The sequence below is a fragment of the Perca fluviatilis genome, chromosome 12 (genome assembly GCF_010015445.1).
Source record: "Perca fluviatilis chromosome 12, GENO_Pfluv_1.0, whole genome shotgun sequence".
NCBI lineage: Eukaryota > Metazoa > Chordata > Actinopteri > Perciformes > Percidae > Perca > Perca fluviatilis.
The window spans coordinates 25,528,189-25,550,758 of NC_053123.1; the positions used below are offsets into that span (position 1 = coordinate 25,528,189).

Here is a 22,570-nt window from a genome sequence, read left to right on the forward strand (position 1 = left end):
CTACAAAGCAGAGGGTCATGACACTCTGAAATGACCACTTTTTAAATCTTCCTTACCATCCTCTTCATTTCCTTGGAGACCTGGTTGCCACCCATATGGTTGTAGAACGGTCGGTCAGTCCAGTGGCCACTGTTGTGGGTGACAGAATTTGTCCTCTGTCGGTTCATTTTGGCTATCATTGCCTTTTCCTCTTTCTGTAAGAAATGAAGATACAGAATTAGAATATATTCATTACATACTGAGGAACTCACAAAAACTAAACAAAAGATAAAGTTCATTGACAGACACAAAATCTCTTTCTGGTGTTTGGTTTGTCAGCAACTGGTTGAGCAGACAATGTTGCCTCTACTGGACTATGATTTTATTTAAATGTAGTAGATTTTCTCAAGTAATGTACTTTTGAGGTACTTCTATTGTATGTTGTGCCATTGTGTACTTCTAATTCACAACATTCAGGAAGAATTGTTACTTAATATTTCTGTACTTTTACTTACTTGTATTTTTTTTTTCAAAGCAGGAATTCTGGAGTATTTTGATAATGGGGTATTTCTACTTTTATGTTAGTGATAGCGAGGTGGTAAGACTTTTACAAAAATCATCCTGCCACTGCAGACAACGTTAATCATTTATTTACTCATCATACTGTGAGAAGCAGTAAATAAAAACTTCCACCAACTGTATGTACAGTATTTTTATGCTCAGGAAAAAAAATTCCACTTCTGCTGTGTTAAAAGATGTTTTCCGGAGGTACTATCTGTAACTATTTTATTTCGTACAGATCTGATATTAGAACTGCATTCTGGTTCTAGGTTGTTGTTTTTTTCAAAAATTGAAAAAAGAAACTAAAATAATTAGACTGTACAATCTTCCTTCTGTCTCAGAGCATGAGCAGCAAAAGTGAGAGAAGATATCACTTCACATGACATGCTATCTATAGTCACAGCTTGTGATACTGCTAGAGGACAAAGATGGCTGATAAAAGCAGTTCTGTCATAAACAAACTGGAGCTCATGCAGCCAAGTGGAGATGAATTCATTCCTCTCCGAATAACAGTTCACAGAATCCCAGTTTATAAACAATGATATGTGCAATATGACTGGCTGCTTTTATTTCAAAAGATAGCTCCTTCAGGAGCAGCATTTGAACACCCACAGCTTCTGTTTATGCTTTGAATCAGAACCTGAAAGTCATCCAAAACTATTAAATGGTGTAACTCCAGAAGGCTTGCTATTACTAATATTTAAATTATGGTATTTTTACTGATGTTTTTTAAATTATTGTTGTTTTTCCTAGAGATTTTCCTAAAGCTGCATTAATTAATTTTCTTAGATTATGAATGAAATAAATGAATGCACACTAACTGCCCAGCACAGACAAAGTTGGCATCTAGCTGGTGAAGAAAGTAAAATTAGCAGCTAAAAAGTGTGATATTTTACTCAGGAGTTGATGGACTGTGAATATTGGATTTATATTTATCAAGTGAAACATGACTCCAATGGTATAAAAATATGTATCTCTTGTAATGTTTGCTAACACAGCAGCAGCTTTACAAGATGATAATATGTCATGGCTGTGTGTCTATCAGCTTGTTGTGGAGTTATATTGTCCCCTAGTGGCTAAACAGCCCTAAATATGGTGTTTAAGTGTGCACTTTATGTGTACTTTTATGTGTGGCCAATGCAATTTCAGACATTAATGAGGACCGTACCCTTTTCTGACTGCAGCCCACAATGAGGTAGGTTTCTATGTTGTGCTTCTTCAAGTAGGCATTTCGTTCTCCCCCTGCTCCGTCCTCCACATCGTAGTCCCCGTTCAGATAATTCAGAGTGGCCTTAGTGATATGGATACGCCTGAAAAGGAAAATAACACATATAAACACCCATATAAATGTTCATTATTTGGATACTGTATATGGCTGTACATACAGTTTCAGTAAAACGGACTGGTTTGTAGTTACTTTGAATTTGACTATAACTACTGCAGAGAGACCTACCCAGCTTGGCCCCCAGCCTCCATCTGATTGGCTAGTGTGACGTCATTGGACCAGACGTCAAACTGCCACTTCCTGAGTCCCAGCACCCCACAGTGCACCCTGCCGCTGTGGATTCCCACTCGCATGTTCACATTCACCCCAGTTACCTCACGTACCAGCCTGCAGAAAACATTAGAAAGTATGGTGAAGTGACAATAACTAATTTCTAATTTTTTTGATGTAGATCATGACGTGAATGTTTTGGATGTGTCTTGCTGTCTTGCTGTGTAAAGTAAAAGACATGTATTGATGATGACTGAGAACGTGGCAACAGACTGTAGACTTAAAAATAAACATAGAGACAGCCGTGGTGTCTTGCAAGACTGATTGCAGCTTTTAATGATCAAAACACATTCCCCATTGCTGCAGCCATGCAGTCGTTATGATTAGATTACAGCTAAATATGCAGATAATGCTGCGAACTGGACTAATATCAGAGCTTTGACCTGGCGGTTTGACTGAAGACCACCTCTGAATTAATCTCTGTTTTGGAAAACAACTTCTGGGTGCTGGGACACTGTCTTGCTTCCTCCAGATGGGGGGGTATTATTATTATTAATAATAACTTGATTAATTTACTACTTTTGAAGGACAAGTTCAACATTTTGGAAATGTTTTGAACAGAATCAGGCTAGCAGTTTCTCCCTGATTTCGGTCTCTGTGCTAAGCTAAGTTATCCGGCTGTAGCTTCATATTTACTGTACAGACATGAAAGTGGTATCATTCTTCTTATCTAACTCTTTGGAATAAAGGGAATTAGTGTTTTTTTTTCTCCAAAGTATCTAACTTCTCCTTTAAGCACTAGTGCAGTGCATGGTTGGATAAGGTCCCATACAGATCCTTACTGCTCTGAGCAGCATACACAGGTACAGAAAATGTACAGATGGATGGATGAATAAATAGAGAGGATAATGCTAACAGAGAAGAGGGAGGCAGATCAGCTGCGATGGCTTAGTAACCTAAATAAAAAACATTGCAGGAGCAGGCAGGGGATCTTTGGGGAGGGTTTTTGGATGTATAACAGAAAATGTTCCTGTATACAAAGTGATATTATTTATTACCGCTCCCATGGCTGATAAATAATTCTCATGAAATATGACTAAAACTGCATCTGGAAGTCATCCGTCGAGCAGTTTTCCCAGCCAATGAAACTGAAGCAGACTGGAGACAAGAGCTTCTATTACCATTTTACATGCGTTAACCAGCGATGCCCTGTTAACCCCGGGGGCTACTTACGAGATGGCCTCTATCATGTCCATCCCCATCTCCACACAGCAGTGGGCGTGGTCGGCCCTCGCCTCTGGCAACCCAGATACGCAGTAGTAGCAGTCTCCCAGGATCTTGATCCGCAGACAGTGGTTCTCCTGTCAGGAAAGAACAACTTACTGGATAAGTACACCAGCTCATAAACTCAAGAAGAGTTTACTCTGGTGGGTTACATGATGACTTCACTTTTACATGTCTTCCCTTGGTTAGTAAACTCTACAGCTTGTCCTATTCACACACCTCACACACCAAGTTCATTCATCCTTTAATATTATTGGCTGTCGTAGGTGGTAGGACACATGGCACCTGGGATTTTAAAGCAACACTATGTAACTTTTCCCGCTTTGGTCCCCCACAGGTTGTCTCATTGGAACTACAGCTCACGCTAAACGTTACATAGTGTTGCTTTAAGCATCTGTGTGTGTGTGTGTGTGTGTGTGCGTGTGTGTGTGTGCGTGTGCGCCTGTGTATTTGTGTCCTGAGGACTATTGTATGTACTGAAATAAATATGCCTTTTACGAACCACAACCACATAACTGTTTAGCCTAGTCCAACCTTGAACAAATGTTATTATAGTGATTTAACTGGATCAATGTTACAGCTGCAACAAAGCTTCATGTTAAAGACGTATCTTACAGTCCAACTATGTGGTAAAAAATTTTTTTAGAAACATGTAAAACAAAGTGGAGTGCAAATGTATCTGTAAATGATAACTTCGACAAATGGTTTCAGTCACGCAGGCCTCCACTAGCGACAATCAAAAGGTGAAGGATTCACGGTGTAAGACAGGCCTGGCATTAATACTAAACATCCAGAACAAAAGTCAAACCACTGAAACAAGTGGCTAAAAAAATCAAGTTATTGCAGGTTTAAGGAGGGTGGAGGCAGAAATCTTAGCAACAGATTTTTCAAATCCTGGACACTTAAAGACAAAACATCTGCATGTCAAAAGGGCACTAGAGGTAAGTGAGATTATGTACGGAATTTAAGGCAACTGATCCTTTAAAGGTCATTCTGCCTCAGAGATGAGTCTGTATTGTGAAGGTGTATTTGTAGCTATGAAACACTTTTACAAGGATATGTGTTATGACTGTGGTCATATTTGTGTATTGTCTGCTGTGTGTGTGCTGTGTGTGCCCTGTGTTTTTCTCTTTTGTTCTAATTGTATATGCAAATGAAGGCAACCTGGTTATAAGGAGCCAAGATGGCGGCGTCTGGTGGGCAGCAGGCACTTCCTATCGATACCTTTGTTAATCTAATCACGGAAGTGTTTGTGGCTACTTGGGAGACGGGGAAGATGGGACCTTTTTATGTTGCGTCCTAGGCACCCCTAGACTGGGGCGTAACATATGTAATGCAGGATTTGTGTGTGTACGTGTGTATCTGTAGGGCTTTAGAGAACACTGTGTCTCATGATATCCACCTGAGTATCTCTCTAGCACATGGCTCTGGGAAAATACAAAAAGACCCACTGTGTAAAAAAGCAGAGACAGAGCGTGTGTGTGTGTGTGTGTGTGTGTGTGTGTGTGTGTGTGTGTGTGTGTGTGTGTGTGTGTGTGTGTGTGTGTGTGTGTGTGTGTGTGTGTTTGTGGATACAAGGTACATCTGGCATGGACATAAAAGCGTCAGTAGCAATGATCCTGGTTTATAATGCCATTATGTCGGTTTCACTCATAAATATTGATTAGCACATCATTTCACCTTTCATAAACAAATGACATACATTGAGCATTAGCTGGACAAACAATGAAGCTTCTGGATAAGAAAAAGAAAATGTCAATATTCATGAATGTGCTGTTTATAAAGCTGTGGTTAAGATTATTAGAAATGTGCTACAAACACATGTCTGGCTGCAGGATATTGATGGCAGATATGAAGTTGATATTTTGGAGCTGCCCTTAAGCTCTGTGCACATGTCTGTATTCATGCTAGCATTGCCTGATATGTATTTTATAACTGTTTTTCTACCCTCACATGCTAAGAGTGATGCTGAGAGTTTTGTATGTTGTTTTTTTATTTAAAAAGTAAGCACATTGAAAGAGTGACCAAATAAAGTTAAGGCCTGTGTTCAAGAGTCCACACACTAAGCCGACGTAAAATTAATCTCTACCTCTCTCTGTTTTGGCTTTCTGTCTCACATGAAAATTTAAAATGATGGCTTAGTGTGAATGTCTTAAATCAGTGGTTCCCAATCTGTTTGGCTTGTGAACCCCAAAAGTAAAGCTATGTGTTCTTGCAACCCCTCATCAGTTGGCATATGTTTACAGGCTGTGACTAGTTCACCCAAAGAATGATTATTTTTTTCCCAGATTATTATCTTTAATACATTTTAGAGGCCAGAAGAGAGTCAAATTATACAATATTTCATAGGGGAAAAACAATAACGAAAGACTGAAAGAAAGCCTGAAAAAATAAACCTAATTTTGCATATCAGAAATGAATATTACTTTTTAATGTAATACTCTGTTGTATTTGTTTGATATATCAGCACCTCCTCTGTCAACATGAATACAAATATTATGCCGATTATATTCCTGAAAGACAACAATTATGTCATGGATTATTTAGCACTATATTATCAGCTTGTCCTCTTCGAGTCCTCCTTAGGTTCAAGAGCGTGTCCCCCACTTCTCAAGCTTTTAGATGGAATGTACCCTAGTCCTTGAATGACTTTTGGGCAGCCTGTAATCCTAACTAGTCCTCTGCCAGCTGTCTGGCATTTATGTGAGCCTTGAACCAGGCACATCATGTGCTGGACAGTTTTCAACATTACACTATGATGTCAATAACATCACCAGTGGTCTAAACTGGTATACTGATAAGAGAGTGGCACAACAGCTCTGCACAGCAATCACCTGTAAGAGCCATGTACGGTCTAGATGCACCTCTGTGAAAACATTTTCTGCTTGCTATCTTATCTTACATTTGCATTGGATGAATTGCGATTATTCTCAAAACAAAAAAGAAACAAAAATAAATTAAATTTTTCTTAGAATAAAGTATGATAAAGAGCAAATTGTTTTTTTTTTTTTTTTCATTCACTGATAACTGTACTGTTCGTCTGGTGAGGCTGCAGACAGACGTGCTACCTTTCAAGCGAGCTATTTTGACGCTAGCCTACGTACTGTACAGCCCAGAGCAGCATAATTCTAGCCTTATTCCACCTATTTGGTTGCTGAAACAACTCTGCAGCTGCATGCTTGACCTCTGGTGACTAGTTCTACCTCGCCTCTTGCCAAATGTCAGCTGGGATAGGCTCCCCCACGACCCTGAAAAGGATAAGTAAGTGTTGATCATAGATGAAGAGTGGTTCCAAGTCAGGCACATGTCACTGAGCATGCTTCTGTGTTCACACTGTTTTGTTAGTTTGATGAGTTGAGAGTGATAAACTCTAAGCATGCCAAGTCATAATGACAGAACTTGTTGAACCCAGTGCAACAGTATGGCTCTTTTATGTGTTTTTAATAGTTTGTAGACTACAATAGAGTTATATGTCACAGCGGAATAGGGTATACTTTAGCCTATATCAGGCTGTGGTTACACAGTATACTTATACTTCTACAGTGTTCATTGACTTTGAGTTATTCTTTTCATTAAACATTTTGGAAATATTAGGAAAAACATCAGTGTCTTCCGTAAAAGTAGGTTTTATTAAATCTAAACTGAATTAACTGAGTGTACCTGCTTTGCTACAGCCCATAAACATCCTCAAAACTCTTATAAAAAAGAAACCATTCTGTCCTTTGAGCTTGATACACCAGACAAGAGTATTGAAATGACTCTGGTCAAGATGTACCCCTGAAGTCAATGATGGAGGTGAACGGTGTGAGATTGTGGTTAAAGCGGCTTTGTACAGCCATGTCCTAATGGAACACAATGCCTGTAATCTGATGTTAAAAAGGACTTGATATAGCATTTGTGCTAATGACTAACGTCTTGTCTTGAAAAAATGGCACAAGTGTGTGTGTGCGTGCATACGTGCGTGCTTGTGTGACAGAGAAAGACCTAATACATTTGTGAGTAGCTTTGCACTTGAAATTAGCTTCCCTTCCCTGAGAACACGGTAAACTTATATAGCAAAGGTCGTTTTGGGATTGAGGCATTTCCATTACCCTCCTAACAATGGCACAACTGCAGGACAGATGATCTCGCCGGGCTAAATAATTCCTCTCAGAAAGAAACAAGAACAAAGAGACCAGGATGGCAGGTAGAGAAAGCAATATGCTCAGCATTAGCTGTGGGAGAGAGACAGGTTGGCCTCATGCACACTTAAAAAACCCAGAAGCTCATCCTGAATGGCTCAAGTTGTTCTGTGAAGCATCATAACCCTCAACCACACAGTCACATATCGGGCTCGACATTTCTTTTTTCAATAAGCATATTTATTCTGTGGTCACTGATTTTCTCCTGGGGTGAAACATGTGACGAACTTCATAAGTCAGAAGGAAAGACTATGCCTTGTGTCTTTTGCTACTTAATACTGCTCAACACTGTATTCGTTGCACCAACTTCGACAATGACTCACCTAAGGAGCTTGAATCAGCTCCTTAGGGGATCCCCAATGATCAAATTAACTTAAAATAACCTTTGAGGGAAAATCCATCCTCACCTTAAAGGGATAGTTTGGAGTTTTTTTTAATAGGGTTGTAAGAGGTACTTATTCACAGTGAGTGTATTACCTACAGTAAATGGCGGTCGGCACATGCCAACCCGGAAGCTAGGCAATGTTCTGCTGTGGACTGGGGCAGCAGTGTATTTAACATATTTATATTTATATTATATAACGTATTTTAGCCACCTAAAGGGCCACCTAAGAAAATCAACAGGTCTTGCCAACAGGGAACTGAATAATTATCATTGTTTGATGTTGTGAAGCCAGATATTGCAACCTTTATTTGACTATACAGAAGTGTCTTTCTGAGTTAAACCCCCAGGAGGACAAGAGAGATCTATAAATAAACAAAGGTTTCAGACCAAACAAGCTCACGCGAATCTCACAGGGTAGGTGTCTGCGACACAGCCAAGAACATGGTGCGATTGTAGAGTGTTTAAGGGCAGGAGTTAGGAGTGTTTATGTTCATATATACACATGTTAAAAGTGTGAGTTTGCATTCTGGGTGTGTAACACTCATATTGTCTGAGGGTTACAGCAGGGTTTTTATTTCTCTTGGCTGGCCACATGTAAAGAGCACCAACATGTTTGAATGAACCTGGGTTTCAAGATGCCTAAATCTTCTTAATTTGGGTCTCAGGCTGAAGAGGATTAAGAGTCCCCGCTCTGGGGTACAGAGACATTTCTGAGAATAATTGATTGCTTTCTGCGAACTGTTGCATGGGAGGTCGAGTGAAAGCAGACACTTGACCAATGTGCCTGAGCTCAGAGAGAGGTCTGTCTCGCTGGGTAGAAGCAGAGATTGCCGAAGAGAAAGGAAAGAGAGAAATGGAAGGATGGAGATGCAGGGAAGGATGACACATGCTCTAGAGAGACTGAAGAGAAGTGTTGAGGCAGTAATTCACTTGCCTTTAACGCATATGTCTACCTCTTTGTGTCCCAATTAAATTAAACAAAAACTAATTGTAGTGCACAAAATGTAAAAGTATCAGTATCATTGTATTAGGATGATAAAGATTTTTTGTCATATGTCTGGTGAGGAAATTTCTTTGAGCTGAATTGGGCGCCATCTTGGAACAAGTTATTTTAACACATACACGTCTGTGGATGTGTATAGTCTCGCATTGCCAACCATACTAGAAAAGACTAAATCAGGGAACTTGATCAGTTATGTCAGTTACACATCTAGCAAAAAGTAGCTGCTGGTCCTAAGAGGTAAAACTTGAGTGGACTGAACTTAGGATGGTTTTATTTAATGGCTTATAAATTCAATGGTTTCTTGTAGGGGAAAGATTGTGCTATTTGTTTACTCAACAGTTATATAAGCTCCCTTAAAACTTGAAGCTGTACTTGTTTGAGAAGCAAGGGAGCCAGGCAGAGTAGGGAAGAACTTTAAATTAAGAAATGCATGAGTCAAGAAAAATCCCAGAAAATAAAATGACACTGGAAATCCTCTCACTACTGTGGCAGATTTCAAGATTTAATAAACATTTTCAATTATTTAGAATGTATATTTTCGCACTGTTAAAGCTAGAACGTAAAACTATTTATAGTCAAATACATGACGTACAGATTTCCAGACGGATTACCAATCCCTCCCCACACTCCCCACTGACACAGCGAAGCAGAGAGCAAGGCCACTTCTCACAGCCTGATGTAACATCAGAGGCGACAGTGGGTGGTGAGTTACAAAAGCATGAGAGCGAGAGAGGGTGTGACAAAGAGACCTGGGGTCTTTAAGTCCCATTTAATCGTTCCCATAGTGATGGGTCATTAGTTAGTACGCAACATTAAATCCTGGCCATTTTTGCTTTTGTAAGAGACAGTGACTGCAGAGGAAATCCTGAACTGAAAGGCATGGGAGTCTCACAGGGGAAAGGTCTAGGACATTCTGATATTTTGATGAAATAAATAAAGCTGAAATGTAAAGGTTACCATGCTTTCAAGTTATTTGATGTGGTGTCCTTTGAACCCACCAGGATTAAAGGCAATAATTTTACCAACTGATAACAACACAGACATGAAAGGGTTTAAAATGATAACCACACAGTAAAATGCCTTGGAGATGAATCTATAATTCTCCATTTGGTTTCAGACCAGTTCATATTTTGGGTTAGGGATAAAGAAGAAACACTCACACAGATATCCACAGAAGATATGTGCTACATGTTAAAAGTATATCAATAAAAATCCCTCAGCCATACAGTAACTGTACTCATGTAGAACCGGATGTAGGCCGAGTTATTGCTATTTATAAAGCCATTAGTGGTGTACTAACACAATACTTATGGAATACATTTAACATAGAATGTTTGTATGGTTATGTCCTTTGATGACATGACAGACATAAAGGCAGCGATGTCTGTTGGGTATGAAATACTATGTTGGGATTTGAATTTGATTCATTTATATTTATGTGATTCAAACGGGTAATTTAACATCTTAACTTATTTAACAATTCTGAGACACTGATTTCTTCTGTTGATTCTGTTCATCTAACACTCATGAAAAGAGACTTTAATTTCCAAAGGGGATTTCTTGTTAACCTTTAACCACTGATCCACCTGCAGGACACTAGCACTCCGTGGAACTTTTACGGACTGCAAGTTAAAAAGGAACACCCGGTCATGAAAATAATACAGGAATAATGCACAGCAGAGTAAACATGTAATATATTCTAGAACATTTCTGCCCAAATTCATCGCAATGGACTACCTATGACAAATTGTTAAACACAAATAAATAAATAAATACTTTGAACTGAATCTTTTAAGCCGAAGCTGATATTTTGTGGTGGTATTAAATGTGTGGAAGTGCCTTGGAAACAGGATTGAGAACATCCTCTGCCTCTTGAACATCATTGAATATTTCAAAGACCAATAAAATACTCTGGTAAATAAAATAAAAAATTTAAAAAAATAAAAAGGTAATGCAACAATACTCATGCAAATATCTTAGAAAGAGGATCTACGATGATGGGATCTGGCACACACAGTTACAGTAAGAGCGTTTAAATAAGGTGCAGCAGCTAATGTTTCAAAATAAAGCCTCTCTTCATCAGAGTAAGAGATGGCAGTACAGACATTAAAAATGCCTTGACACATCTTAGCTAGAGGTAAAGAGAAACAGAAATGGAAAAACAGAAGACAAATAGAGAGTACAGTATATATGCAGTCCCTTCTCCTGCTTGCAGAGCCACCACCACAAAATCAGTTCAGGGTCAAATCTCAGCTGAACCATGGCTGTGCTGCGCTGGCATTGCCTGACCCTGTGTTCCCCTCTCGTCTGGCACCTGCACTGCCTTTTATGCTGCCTCTCTGGTTGCTTAACCCCACTGCTCTGCTGGTGGCTCGCTAACCTCAGCAAGGAAACAATCTCACACAGACTCTTCAGTCCTTTTCATCGTTGTCTAGCTCATTTTCTTTTCTGCATTTCTTTCTTCGTCTCTTACTTCAATACTCCATTCACCCTTATTTATTACTCCTCCTATCCACCGCTGTGTTCATTTCCTGCTCTTTTCTTTCTATCTATCCCTCTGTCTTTCTTGTCTGGTTATTTTAAAGATTCTTGCATCCCCTCTCATCTGCTAAATCCTGTAGAGCAGAATACATAATAATACAGTATGTAACAGCATCTGGACACCAGAGAATGGATTAAATCCCTTCAAGCTGAATTTGATTTTATCCGTTAAGAAAGTAAAACAATTAATAGGCTAAATATTCCTTTACTTAAACGTTATAGTGGCAAACTCTGTGGGTTTTTGTCACTCCAGGTAGACAAGCAATCTCATCTTTACTTGTGTGTAAAGGCACTTGTGTGTTTGTCTGCTCTATGCATGTTTGTTGTTGTCTGCTCAGCAAGGACAGATTCTCAGGTCAGGCCTGGCTCCAACAGCAGAACGGCATTATGTAAGCCACGTGCATAATTAACTGCATCACACTAAAGCCATGAGCGTCTGCTGCACAGTCTCAGTTCTTGTCCTTACTTCAATTAGAACATGAAGAACAAAGGTAGGGTCAGTTCCTCTAATTTACTTTCTCTTCAGGGTGCTGCTGGCCTACATAACAGCAGCAGCAGACTGTCACAGTGTTCTGTTTGAAAATATTTCCCAAACGCTCACAGGGCGACCCAGCCGGAAGCATCAAAACATCCACCCCAAAGCCCTCTTGCATAATACCTTAGTCAGCACACATTTTGGCTCATTGCTGAAGCCATGGGACATAATTTTACTCCAGAGGACAAACACATATGGGATGCCTCACTCCCAGAGGTGGAGCAGAATTGTACCTTTGGGGGTACAAAATTCTGTTACTGGGACACAAGCATGAACAAATACCACCAGGTACCATTTTTTGAAAGTCAAACTACCGTCAATGCTAACCAACTATAGATTAAAAACTACAATTACTGTATGTACCCTCGGTGACAATGATTTAACTCTAAACAATGATACAATCATTTGAGAATAGAATGACCACTTTTTGCTCTATACTGAGATCACTTCATGCACTGCACTCCTGCATATCTACTGCAGCAACAAGCACCAGACCCCAAGCGACTCCTTTTCCACCTCTCTACCTCCCTCTATTTCACCGCTTACTCTTTAGTTGTAGCAGTGGGAGCTGTCACATCCCTTCCTGTTGTTACTCGGCCTCTCAGCAGAGCCCCCAATTACCAAAAGCCACTGCCTGCTCCGGACAGGCCTGGTCACACCTAGTTAGCTACCCATTTACCACACACTTATGACCACAGGCAGAATTCAGCCAAGCTTGGCGGATGCAGCTAATTTGCCGCCTACTCCCTTGTGAGTCACAAGAAACCTACAGCAGGACACTCTACAGTACCACACCAACACTTCACCATCTTTTTTTTATCATTTTGTTTCTCTTGGGTTTTGTTTGCTCCAGCTGGAAATGCAGATTTCTGTCGGTTTTTCTCTTCTAATTAACTTTTTCATGGATAAGTATTGAGTTACTGAACAGATTACTGAATTTTGACAGCTGCATTCATGAACACATCCACTGTGAACCAACATGACCTTCTTGGTGTCCACCTCTTAATTGCAGAAAACACAACTTCATTGTTATAATGGTTAAACGTCCATATGTGCACGCTCATCCATTAGTGCTCATGTGGCTCAATGCACTTTGGTTTCAGTAATTTCTGTCACATGCCATGGAAATGTCCTAATTTTTCAGCCCTGTCAACTCCCCAAAAGCAATCTGCACGCTTAACTGAAATCTTAAACTTAGGCAACAAAAACGGATAATTCCTGATAATGATCACATTAATAGTGATGAAAAGACCTTTGTATACAAGAGCTCCAAGTACGTGGCCTGATGCTTTAACCCCTGAGGATTCAAAGGGACACATCAAAGTGATAAAAGGGCCTCAATAGTTTCACGTGACACTTCAGAGGAAAGGACGTCTCATCACTCTAAAAACACATTTCCTCGCTTCCTCTCTCCTCACATGATTTCCTCGCGTCTCTCCCATGCTTCCTCAGTGGGACGGACTAAGATGCGAGGAAGGGAAGCAAGTGAAGGAAACGTGTATGCAATTTAAGAGAATTGAGAATCAGCCTGTGTCACCCTGATGCAGTGTTTTTTTACTCCACAAGGTGGTGCCAAACCTAACCATAGCTTTTCAACTGCATCTGTCCTCTGGGGTATTTTATGAGCTCAGTGTTCAGTTATTCGAGCATAATATTATCATACACGCCCAAGTACGGTCAACCAGTGACTCTACACTGATACTGTAAAGATTGGGCAAACAAACAGAGACTGAATTAAACAAACCATCTGCTATCTGTGAGCATCACACCAAAACTGGGCAAAGCATCGACTTGGAAGAGGTCAAAGTCATTAATCAGGAGTCAGTGGACGACCAGAGAAAGATTAATGCCATTCTGATTTGACGCCGAAGGCTATCTTCAAGCAGAGACAGGGGTTGGAAATTAATGGAAATTCCATACATTTGGGAATCCACATCAACCACATCAAAAGCAAGACCTCTGTGGCGGGTAAACAGAATTTAAGCATCCATTCGCTCAATCATCATGGACTACTACCTCCGTTCAACTCTCACTGTCCTCGGAACTAGTCTTCACCAGGCTGAGTAACATCAGGAAATTACTTAACAACATTTTTTTTTTATTTAGGCTCCATTAAGGGAGAATACAGGCTAACAAAAAATAACAACAAAGCGATTTTTTTATAATGACATGACATAGTGAAACCAGAAAGCACATAGTAAATCTGGGGGCCTTGATCGACTTTTGATAATGTTAATAATCTTAAAACATATAAACAGTGGGAGGACTGCCCTTTAGACACAACTAAGCAAACTCCACAGATGAAGCCTATGAGATGTGGCTGAAATCTCTATAAAATTCCCAATAAGTGGGCCTTCTGCTGACAGGGGTTTTGCTACTGCTATTCCAAGGTCAATTATAACCCGTCAAGCTCACTTACTCGTTAATAAAAAGGGAATTTCTGTATTTTTCAATCTGGACCCTATTTTCCCATGCATTTGTGTCTAAGTGAACACAAGTCTTTGAAATTGGTCCAGTATTGAGCGAAAACACAGTAACTGGCAGCAACGAAAAGTGCTGTTTTTGCCACTTGCATGCTCAGATTGTTATTATAAGTGTCTGACAACATTATGGAAAGATGGTGAAGTCTTGTTCTACAATCTCACGAGGTGACTTGCTGGGAAGACAGTGGTGTGGAATGGGAGCTATCTAAAAGATTTTTTTCAAACGTGCATTTCCGAATTGTGTCAACAAAATGTTGAGATACATGCGAAGCTTTCAGAGACGTTAACTTTGAATATGGACACGCTGAAGTTGTGGCTAGTTGTGCTACAGCGCCAACTGGATCCTTACACTCCGGTCCTTGTAGACCATTGGGTCTGCAGTGACTATTTTCAGCGTGGATAACTACTGCCAGCCAAAGAGGAGAATAAATCCTATACCAAAGCACATTTTCCTAAAGAAAAACAGATCGAAGTTACTGTGTTGACCTGGCATCAAGAAGTTACACACAAAAGCATGGCAGGATAACGACAACCTCTCTAACTTTTCCATAGTCAGACACTTATCAAGCCTGTCAAAAGCAAGCACTTTTAGTGGACTACATTGATGGTCGCTTCACAGCTCCTAGCTGTAGGGCTCTAGCTTAATACTGGACCAATTGCAAAAATGTTCCCATTAGTCAGACACAAAAACATGGGAAAATAGGGCCCATGTTAAAAATACCGAAATTCCCTTTAAATTGGAAGATATATACTACATTGTAGGAGGGAAGTTACTACAAAGAATGGCCGAGGTATGTTTTATGTGTCAAACTTTTACATTCTTTCCCTTAAACTATCACCAGGTCAGGAGGAGATAGAGAGGTGTTGGAGCCAGCTAATCTTGACAAGCGGATTGCTCAATAGCATCTATTGGGCTACACAGTGGACATCAACACTCAACCATCAGCACTTAGCACTTACAAAAGTGTGTTTGTGAACGGCTTCAGTTTTCTAAATGCATTCAAACCGCTATTCCAAATGTTTTGCACCCTTTAGTTTCAAATGATTGTAAAAACTGAACATTGCTCAATTTTTAAGACTAAGGGAACGTTAAAAATGACCCCACAGTGGTAACTTGCATTCAAACATTTAACATTACAAAAGCAATTCAAATATTTGACCTACGTTATGAGTTTGGCTGAACATGTGGCACAAACGTTGAGACAATTGATGAAAAAGATGATGATTTATGAACAATATCAAACACTTCTTAAGGAAGTATTTGCCGTTTACAGACACAAACCGTTTGTGTCATCATCTGAAATAACACCCACAACATTATGTAGACAGGTTCAGGTCCTTAGAGTGTACAGTATTCATGTCATATGTTAAGCTGTAATATAGTAAACATGTATCTGTGATTGTGTGTAACTTTTATACTTTTTGAATATCAGCACAAATCCTGGTTATTGGAATATGCCATAAATTTTGTAGGAAACTTTGTCAGCCTTTTTTGGTCTTTAAGATACAAATCCATAGTTTACATTTTTGCTCTAAATGAATATAGGTTCTTTAAAAGGTAAAACTTAAATCTCTAAAAATGTATTATAGCCTATATTATATATTTATATTCTTGGTTGTTTGATTTATGGTCAGCAACAACTGGTGGTCAAAGTTTATTTTTGAAATGAGTATTATATTACACTCTGTATGGTTACGGATACTGTAGTCAGGTGAAAAATACCATGCAGCCTATTGTCATGGCAACACCTGCACTACCCTCCTCCTCTGCCTCTGCATGTGGGTGGGCTGCACCATTCAGAAATAACCTGGATTAACTCATGGTTTATTTTACAATTCTATTGTTTTGAACTCAACATGACTCCACAACATTTCTTTGATACTGTTTAAACTATTTGATGCATATAGCCCTCCCTAATCCAGGTCTCTCCAACAGACCAACTTTGATAAAATACTTATTTCAGGTTTAAATGTATATTATTACTATTATTACTATTATTACTATTATTATTATTATTATTATTATTATTATTAATGTTGCATACTTTAAAAACTAAAACATGGTTTAAAAGTAAAGTTTAAGTCACCTTAAAATATAGGACTGACTGAATGTGATCCAGATTAAGATGTTCATTGAAGCAGCCCATAAAAAAAAACAAAAAAAACAATCACTGGTGCATCCTCACAGTGTTATATTTCAATTTAAATGGTTCTAAAAGGCATGGCAGAGAGATTCCAACCTTGTATTTCACTTATTTTCATTTCCATTATTTCTGACTTTACTGAATTTAGATTCAGTAGCAGCTCAAAAACTCAAACCATTATATGATCTACTGGAGTACATATGGCCCCATGAGGAATTCCAAGTAATGACAACAAAACTGTTGGTGTGTCCACATGATGCAAGCCTTCCGTGATCGTGCATACAGCCCCCACCCCTCCTCCACGCAGTTGCTATTTGCCAAGGAGGTCACGGAGGATTTAAAAAAAAAAAAACATGATGGATTCTTCAGAAGACTTCACTCGGACTTCTGCGCGCGAAAGTCGCTGGACGTCACAATCTTCTGAACATTGCCATTAGCTTTGTAGCAACTCATTTGGCAATGGCTTGAATGTAACGGACGTTCATTAATATCAAAAAGTTATGCACTAAAGCTTTAATGTTCTCCACAACACTCACTATTGACAAGTTGATATACCGTAGTACTAAGGTATATTAAATCTATTTCCTCTTATGGCCAACACTCGCTCAATGCAGCCTTAAACAAAAAGCTTTCTATAAGTAGAAATGTTTGCATTGCATATTCATTTTCAGAGGACTATTTGTGCCTCATGAGTGCAGGAGTGTATGTATCTTAATGTATGTGTGCTTGTATTGTTACTCTTTCTGAGAGGTAACACACAGCATGAAATGATTTGTAGAGCTGTTGATAAAATGTGTTTTTTATAGCAGCTTCAATCTTTTTCCCCCTCATCATCCCACCTCCTCTTCGTTGTGCGTGCCCCTGGTGTTACCTGACGTTGTCATGCTTCTGGATGTAGATCTTGTGAAACATCATGTCCTCCTGCTTGGCGTTTATGTCAGCTTTCATCTCCATGGCAACGTGGCGGGGAAGCACTGAGAGCAGAAGACGTTCCTGCAGGAAAGCGTGGGAGGAGAGTAAGTTCAATGAACGTTAATAAGTGCACGGTAAGAATCTATGATCAATGCTTTGCTGATGGGTAAGTGTTGGGCTGTGTAGAAACTGATGGCTTTGGATGAAAAATGCATAACTTTTTAAATGATTTAGAAGAAGAAAAAAAGCACATGCCTGCAATGTGCATATAAAAATTGCATTTTTTCCCCAGCAAGTAGCACTATTTTAAAATACTGAAAATATCAATACATAAGCAAACATGACATCATACAAATATATTTTGTCCCCCTTGGCCGCACGCTCATTCTCATTGTGGATGGGAAACCCATCTCTAACACTTGTTGTTCCACTAAAATAGCAATGAATAAATGTGTCACACCAATTTATCAGTATAAAAATGATATAGAATAGAAGTATAGAACAAGCATGCACACTACTGTACACTTCTCAGATCCATCTCTTAAGCCTACAGAGGGTGTTTCAAATTCAAAAGATAGCTTCATTTGATTTAATCACCAATGTTGCTGGTGCTCTTTGGACCCTGCCTTCCCTCCGATCTTACATCCCCATCTCCTGTCACCATTAATCTGTTCTCTCTCTCTCTCTCTCTCTCTCTCTCTCTCTCTCTCTCTCTCTCTCTCTCTCTCTCTCTCTCTCTCTCTCTCTCTCTCTCTCTCTCTCTCTCTCTCTCTCTCTCTCTCTCTCTCTCTCTCTCTCTCTCTCTCTCTCTCTCACCTGCTGTTGGTTTTCTCTCTGGGAGTGGAGGCGAGCCTGGATGCATTCCCTGGTCTCCTGGAAGGCCTGTCTCTGGGAACCTTCAGCAGGGTAATGAGTGCAGACTCCCACGATGTTGGTGCAGGAGAAGATCAACACGTTGGACACTAACTGTGGAAGAGGGTGAGAGAGAATGAGTTAGACTGCAAGGACGGGACATCTCAACCAACATACAGTAAACTACAACTGTTTACTTACAGAGTTACAGAAGCTAGTGGAACAAAAGCTACCTAGGAGAGGGGGGCTGGACATCTGTGAGAAACCCTCTGTTGGTGCATGTGTGGGCCCCACTAAAACTTGAATTTTTAATTTGCAGCAAATTAGTACCTTCAGGTTAGTTAGACCCTGTCAAAGTTTCCACCTATCAAACAGCTTGGAATCTGTCATGTGTCCAAGACACTATTGCTAAAAAGGTATTGTTTCCATTCAGTGTCAGGCATACAGTGGGCCCTGGGACTGGCAGCCAGCAGCAAGCCAAAGCCAGCAGCCCATTCATTTCATAGAGCCATTTAATGGGCTGAATCAGCCAGCTGAATCACATTCACACCACAGGCTTCTCTGTTGCCGGAACAAACTGAACAAACACAGCACGTCTTTATCAAGTCAAAAAAACCTCAGCAGGTCTCCGTGCTAAAAACCAAGCACACTCATAGGGAAGAGTGACTGGCCTTTAAGGAAGTGAGGCAAGACCAAGGAAAATAAAGAAATGAGGTGTGAGACAGAGAGAGGGTGGTGAATTTAGAAGAGGTTACTCTTTGCTATTTCTGCCTTTCTTATCTAACTGAAACACCATTAAGCTGAAGTGGACTGAACCACAGAAGATAAATTATTTTTAAGATAAAGAACAGTCAAGCCACGACAAGCAATGTTGCCCAAGTGTACAGAAACAGAGCTTTATATTCTTCGTTTTGGCTGCTTGAATATTTACTTTGACAGTACTATTCTTGCCTAACAGCATTTCAGTCGGAGAAAATTTTATCAAGGAACTCACTATTGCAAATGGTGGAAAAGGCTCTTCTCCTCGAGAGAGCTCTCAAAGAATCCAAGCAAAAACAGCATGAAGGTGTCATGAACAGTAAGAAGTATAAGGTTATGGGGTGACGTCTAGCTCACCTGGTAGAGTGTGTCCCCATGTAGACTGAGTCCATAGCAGCGGCCCTGGTTTGGGTCCAACCTGTGGCCCTTTGCTGCGTGTCATCCCCTCTCTTTCCCCCTTTCCTGTCTATCTATCACTATCAAATAAAATAAAAAGCCCAAAAAATATTCTTATCTATTCTTATTAAATCAGTATTAGGTTATAAAGACAGCGCTGTACAGCTATATGAATATGTTTAGATGTTACAATTCAGCGGTTAGCCAATAAATGTAAGTATAAATGAGCCACTGATGCTGAAGCTGACGCATTGTTCTGCAAACAACAAAAGCAATGTTCAAATGTACAACTTCCTCAGAAAAATATTTTTTGAAAAATCTGTTTTATATGAATACAAAAATGACCACATTTGCAACCCAGCAGAAGAACTTGATCATTATAACTCACCCATGCAGCGCATGTTAACACGTTCAGCATCTCAAAAGAGATTTGTCGTATATTCAGTGTAACCAGCCATAGTTGAAAAGCCAAATATACCGTATTAGAACAAAGAGAGGTTGCAAATGGCCTCGTGAAGAAGTAATCCATCCAAGTCCTAAATGGTTGACGAAAAGCCCTGACTTTGCAAAACTCTGACATTACAGAGACATCATTATGTTTTCCTTTCCACAAGGGGGCTTATTAGCATAACAAATGTGTTTGAGGCATGTAATCAGCAGAGAAGGACGTACTATTTTGCTCCGGGGAGAATTGTTTCCTGGTACAAAAACCCCAGGAGGGGGCAGGAGCTTTTACTGCTATAGTGTAAAGGTCTGTGTGTTTTTGTTAAGACCATTACAATAATCGTGGAAAACACAGACTCCTGCTTGAAACTGTCCGAATTTGACATTTAAAGGTGTGCTCCTGCTACCTACAGTGGCGTTACAGCGAGCCAGCTGCAGCTCCACGGCGACCTCGAAGCATCCCACCCCCGCACTGCCATGGAAACGGCATGCATCAGATTGAGTCTTTCAACAGGTCAATACAAATATTCCCCAGCAGCAGTCTTATTCTATTAATACGGCCAGCGCTCACACAGGCCTTATTTGGAAACCTATGGGCTTTTCCTTACCACAAAGGGAAAGTGAGAGCAGAAAAACACAGTTCCCATGTTTAATACAGAGATCATCCCCAGGCAAAGAACACAGAAATGTATTATCAAATAACTGCAGAAAAGAACTGATGAGGTCTCTGCTGATTATCCGCATTATTAGATATGAATAAATCAAAGTCTTCTTAAACGTAACATTATCAGGGAAGATCATTCTCAGTAATTCTCCTCGGTGATTCATGCATGTTGTTTAGCTCAACTCGCTCACACTGAATTATTTAATACTATTCAAAACCTGCCGATCCAAAGTCGGTCAAGAGCACTCAGGCAAGTAATTTTCATAAACACAACCAACCTAAATTAGCTCAAAGTCCCCAAATGACCTAGTACCTGCCATAAGCAAGGATGCCCCAAGCAAGCTGTTGCAGATGATGATACACAGATGATGATAACAGCTGAATTCCCACTGATGAGGAAAAATGTGATTTAACACTCAAGGCAAAAACAGGCAGTTTGCTGATGTGCTGATGTGAGCAACCACTTTCTGTATATCCTTGTTTCTGTTGTCATCAGATTAATGGAGGCCACTGCAGCAATTAACACTAGCAAATAAACATATGCAGGTAGACAGTACCCAACAACATAAATACATCTGCCTCATTATGTGTCTCTGTTGAGCAAAGTGCAGTCCTGTGGTCTCATTTATTAAGAAAGCAATGCCATATTAAATACTTTGTAGTTATTTGACTGCCATATGGTTGCAAAAGTCCCAACATTTACCTCATTATCTCCTGTAAAGAAAACATGGCTCTATTATGGGGGTCTAATGTGCCCTGTGTTTGTTTATTATAGAAGCCTCATTGGATCTTAACTTAGATGTCACTTTGAGGTGGATGGTTTTTATTTCACGTGTGTGTGTGTGTGTGTGTGTGTGTGTGTGTGTGTGTGTGTGTGTGTGTGTGTGTGTGTGTGTGTGTGTGTGTGTGTGTGTGTGTGTGTGTGTGTGTGTGTGTGTGTGTGTGTGTGTGTGTGTGTGTGTGTGTGTGTGTGTGTGTGTGTGTGGTTTAAAGATCCAAGACTCCTTTAGGGAATACTCAAAGATGTTGACATTAAGAAAGCTGTTGTTTTTGCCCCCCATCTTGGCTTGTTGCACAATGTGTTTTTATGTTTTTCTAAAGGCTAAAATCATGTAAATAGATAAAACAAAAATAGTTTTGTAAGTATTAATGCACTGTATTAGTGTCATATTGTCACATCATGGCTGTGTGTGTGTGTGTGTGTGTGTGTGTGTGTGTGTGTGTGTGTGTGTGTGTGTGTGTGTGTGTGTGTGTACACAACATTATTTTTGTGGGTGTTTAATAACTCCCAGCAGAGACCATGAAAACAACAAGGCAAGACATTGTAGGTGTCCATATTTACCCTCCTACGACTCTTCCACACCTTTCTTCTTCAGTGTTTCTAACATCCACCCTAAGGCGTTGGGTTTCTTCTCTACTCCTGAGCTCTCGCCACGCTTCCAACAGACTTTTCATTTATACTTGTGTATCTTTCAGAGATGCCCAACATGATGTCTGTGGAGGACTGGCGGCCAACATCCAGCCCACACAAGTGATGATAGCAACAGCAACCAAACCATAACACACTGTTCTGTGGTAATGCAAGATTCTGTATTTCTGATAACACATTTTTGATACATTGGTAAACTAGTGCTGCCATAGAGCAATATTTTTATTAGCATGTGCCCTTAATATTTGTATCACTTGCTATACCAGCACGCTTATGAGGATGCATGACGAGACACATTTCTGCAGTCTGCAGAGGGCAGTGATTCAAATGTGTCTTAGATTCTACAGTTGGTTGCATTAATGTGCCCTAAAAGATGTGCATGGTGGCTTAATTAGTAGAGAATCAGGTTTGTGACCCGAAACTATCTCTAAACCAGCTGGATAAATCTGGGTGGGGAATGTGTAACAGCTTGCTTCACATACCCTCCCTCTTTACTACTGCTGGTGCCCTTTTAAAAGGGTAC

At 39.9% G+C, this 22,570-nt stretch overlaps 1 protein-coding gene across 1 annotated transcript in view; it reads right to left on the bottom strand.

Annotated features, from left to right (window-relative positions):
- adcy5 (adenylate cyclase 5) overlaps positions 1–22,570 on the bottom strand; it is an 81,110-nt gene that overhangs the window by 23,626 nt on the left and 34,914 nt on the right. The window contains exons 3-8 of the mRNA XM_039818318.1: positions 18,320–18,469; positions 17,468–17,584; positions 3,269–3,396; positions 1,994–2,152; positions 1,709–1,850; positions 57–194 (exon numbers count right to left, since the gene is read on the bottom strand). Coding sequence (XP_039674252.1) covers positions 57–194; positions 1,709–1,850; positions 1,994–2,152; positions 3,269–3,396; positions 17,468–17,584; positions 18,320–18,469 — 834 coding nt within the window. The remainder of the gene's footprint in view (positions 1–56; positions 195–1,708; positions 1,851–1,993; positions 2,153–3,268; positions 3,397–17,467; positions 17,585–18,319; positions 18,470–22,570) is intronic.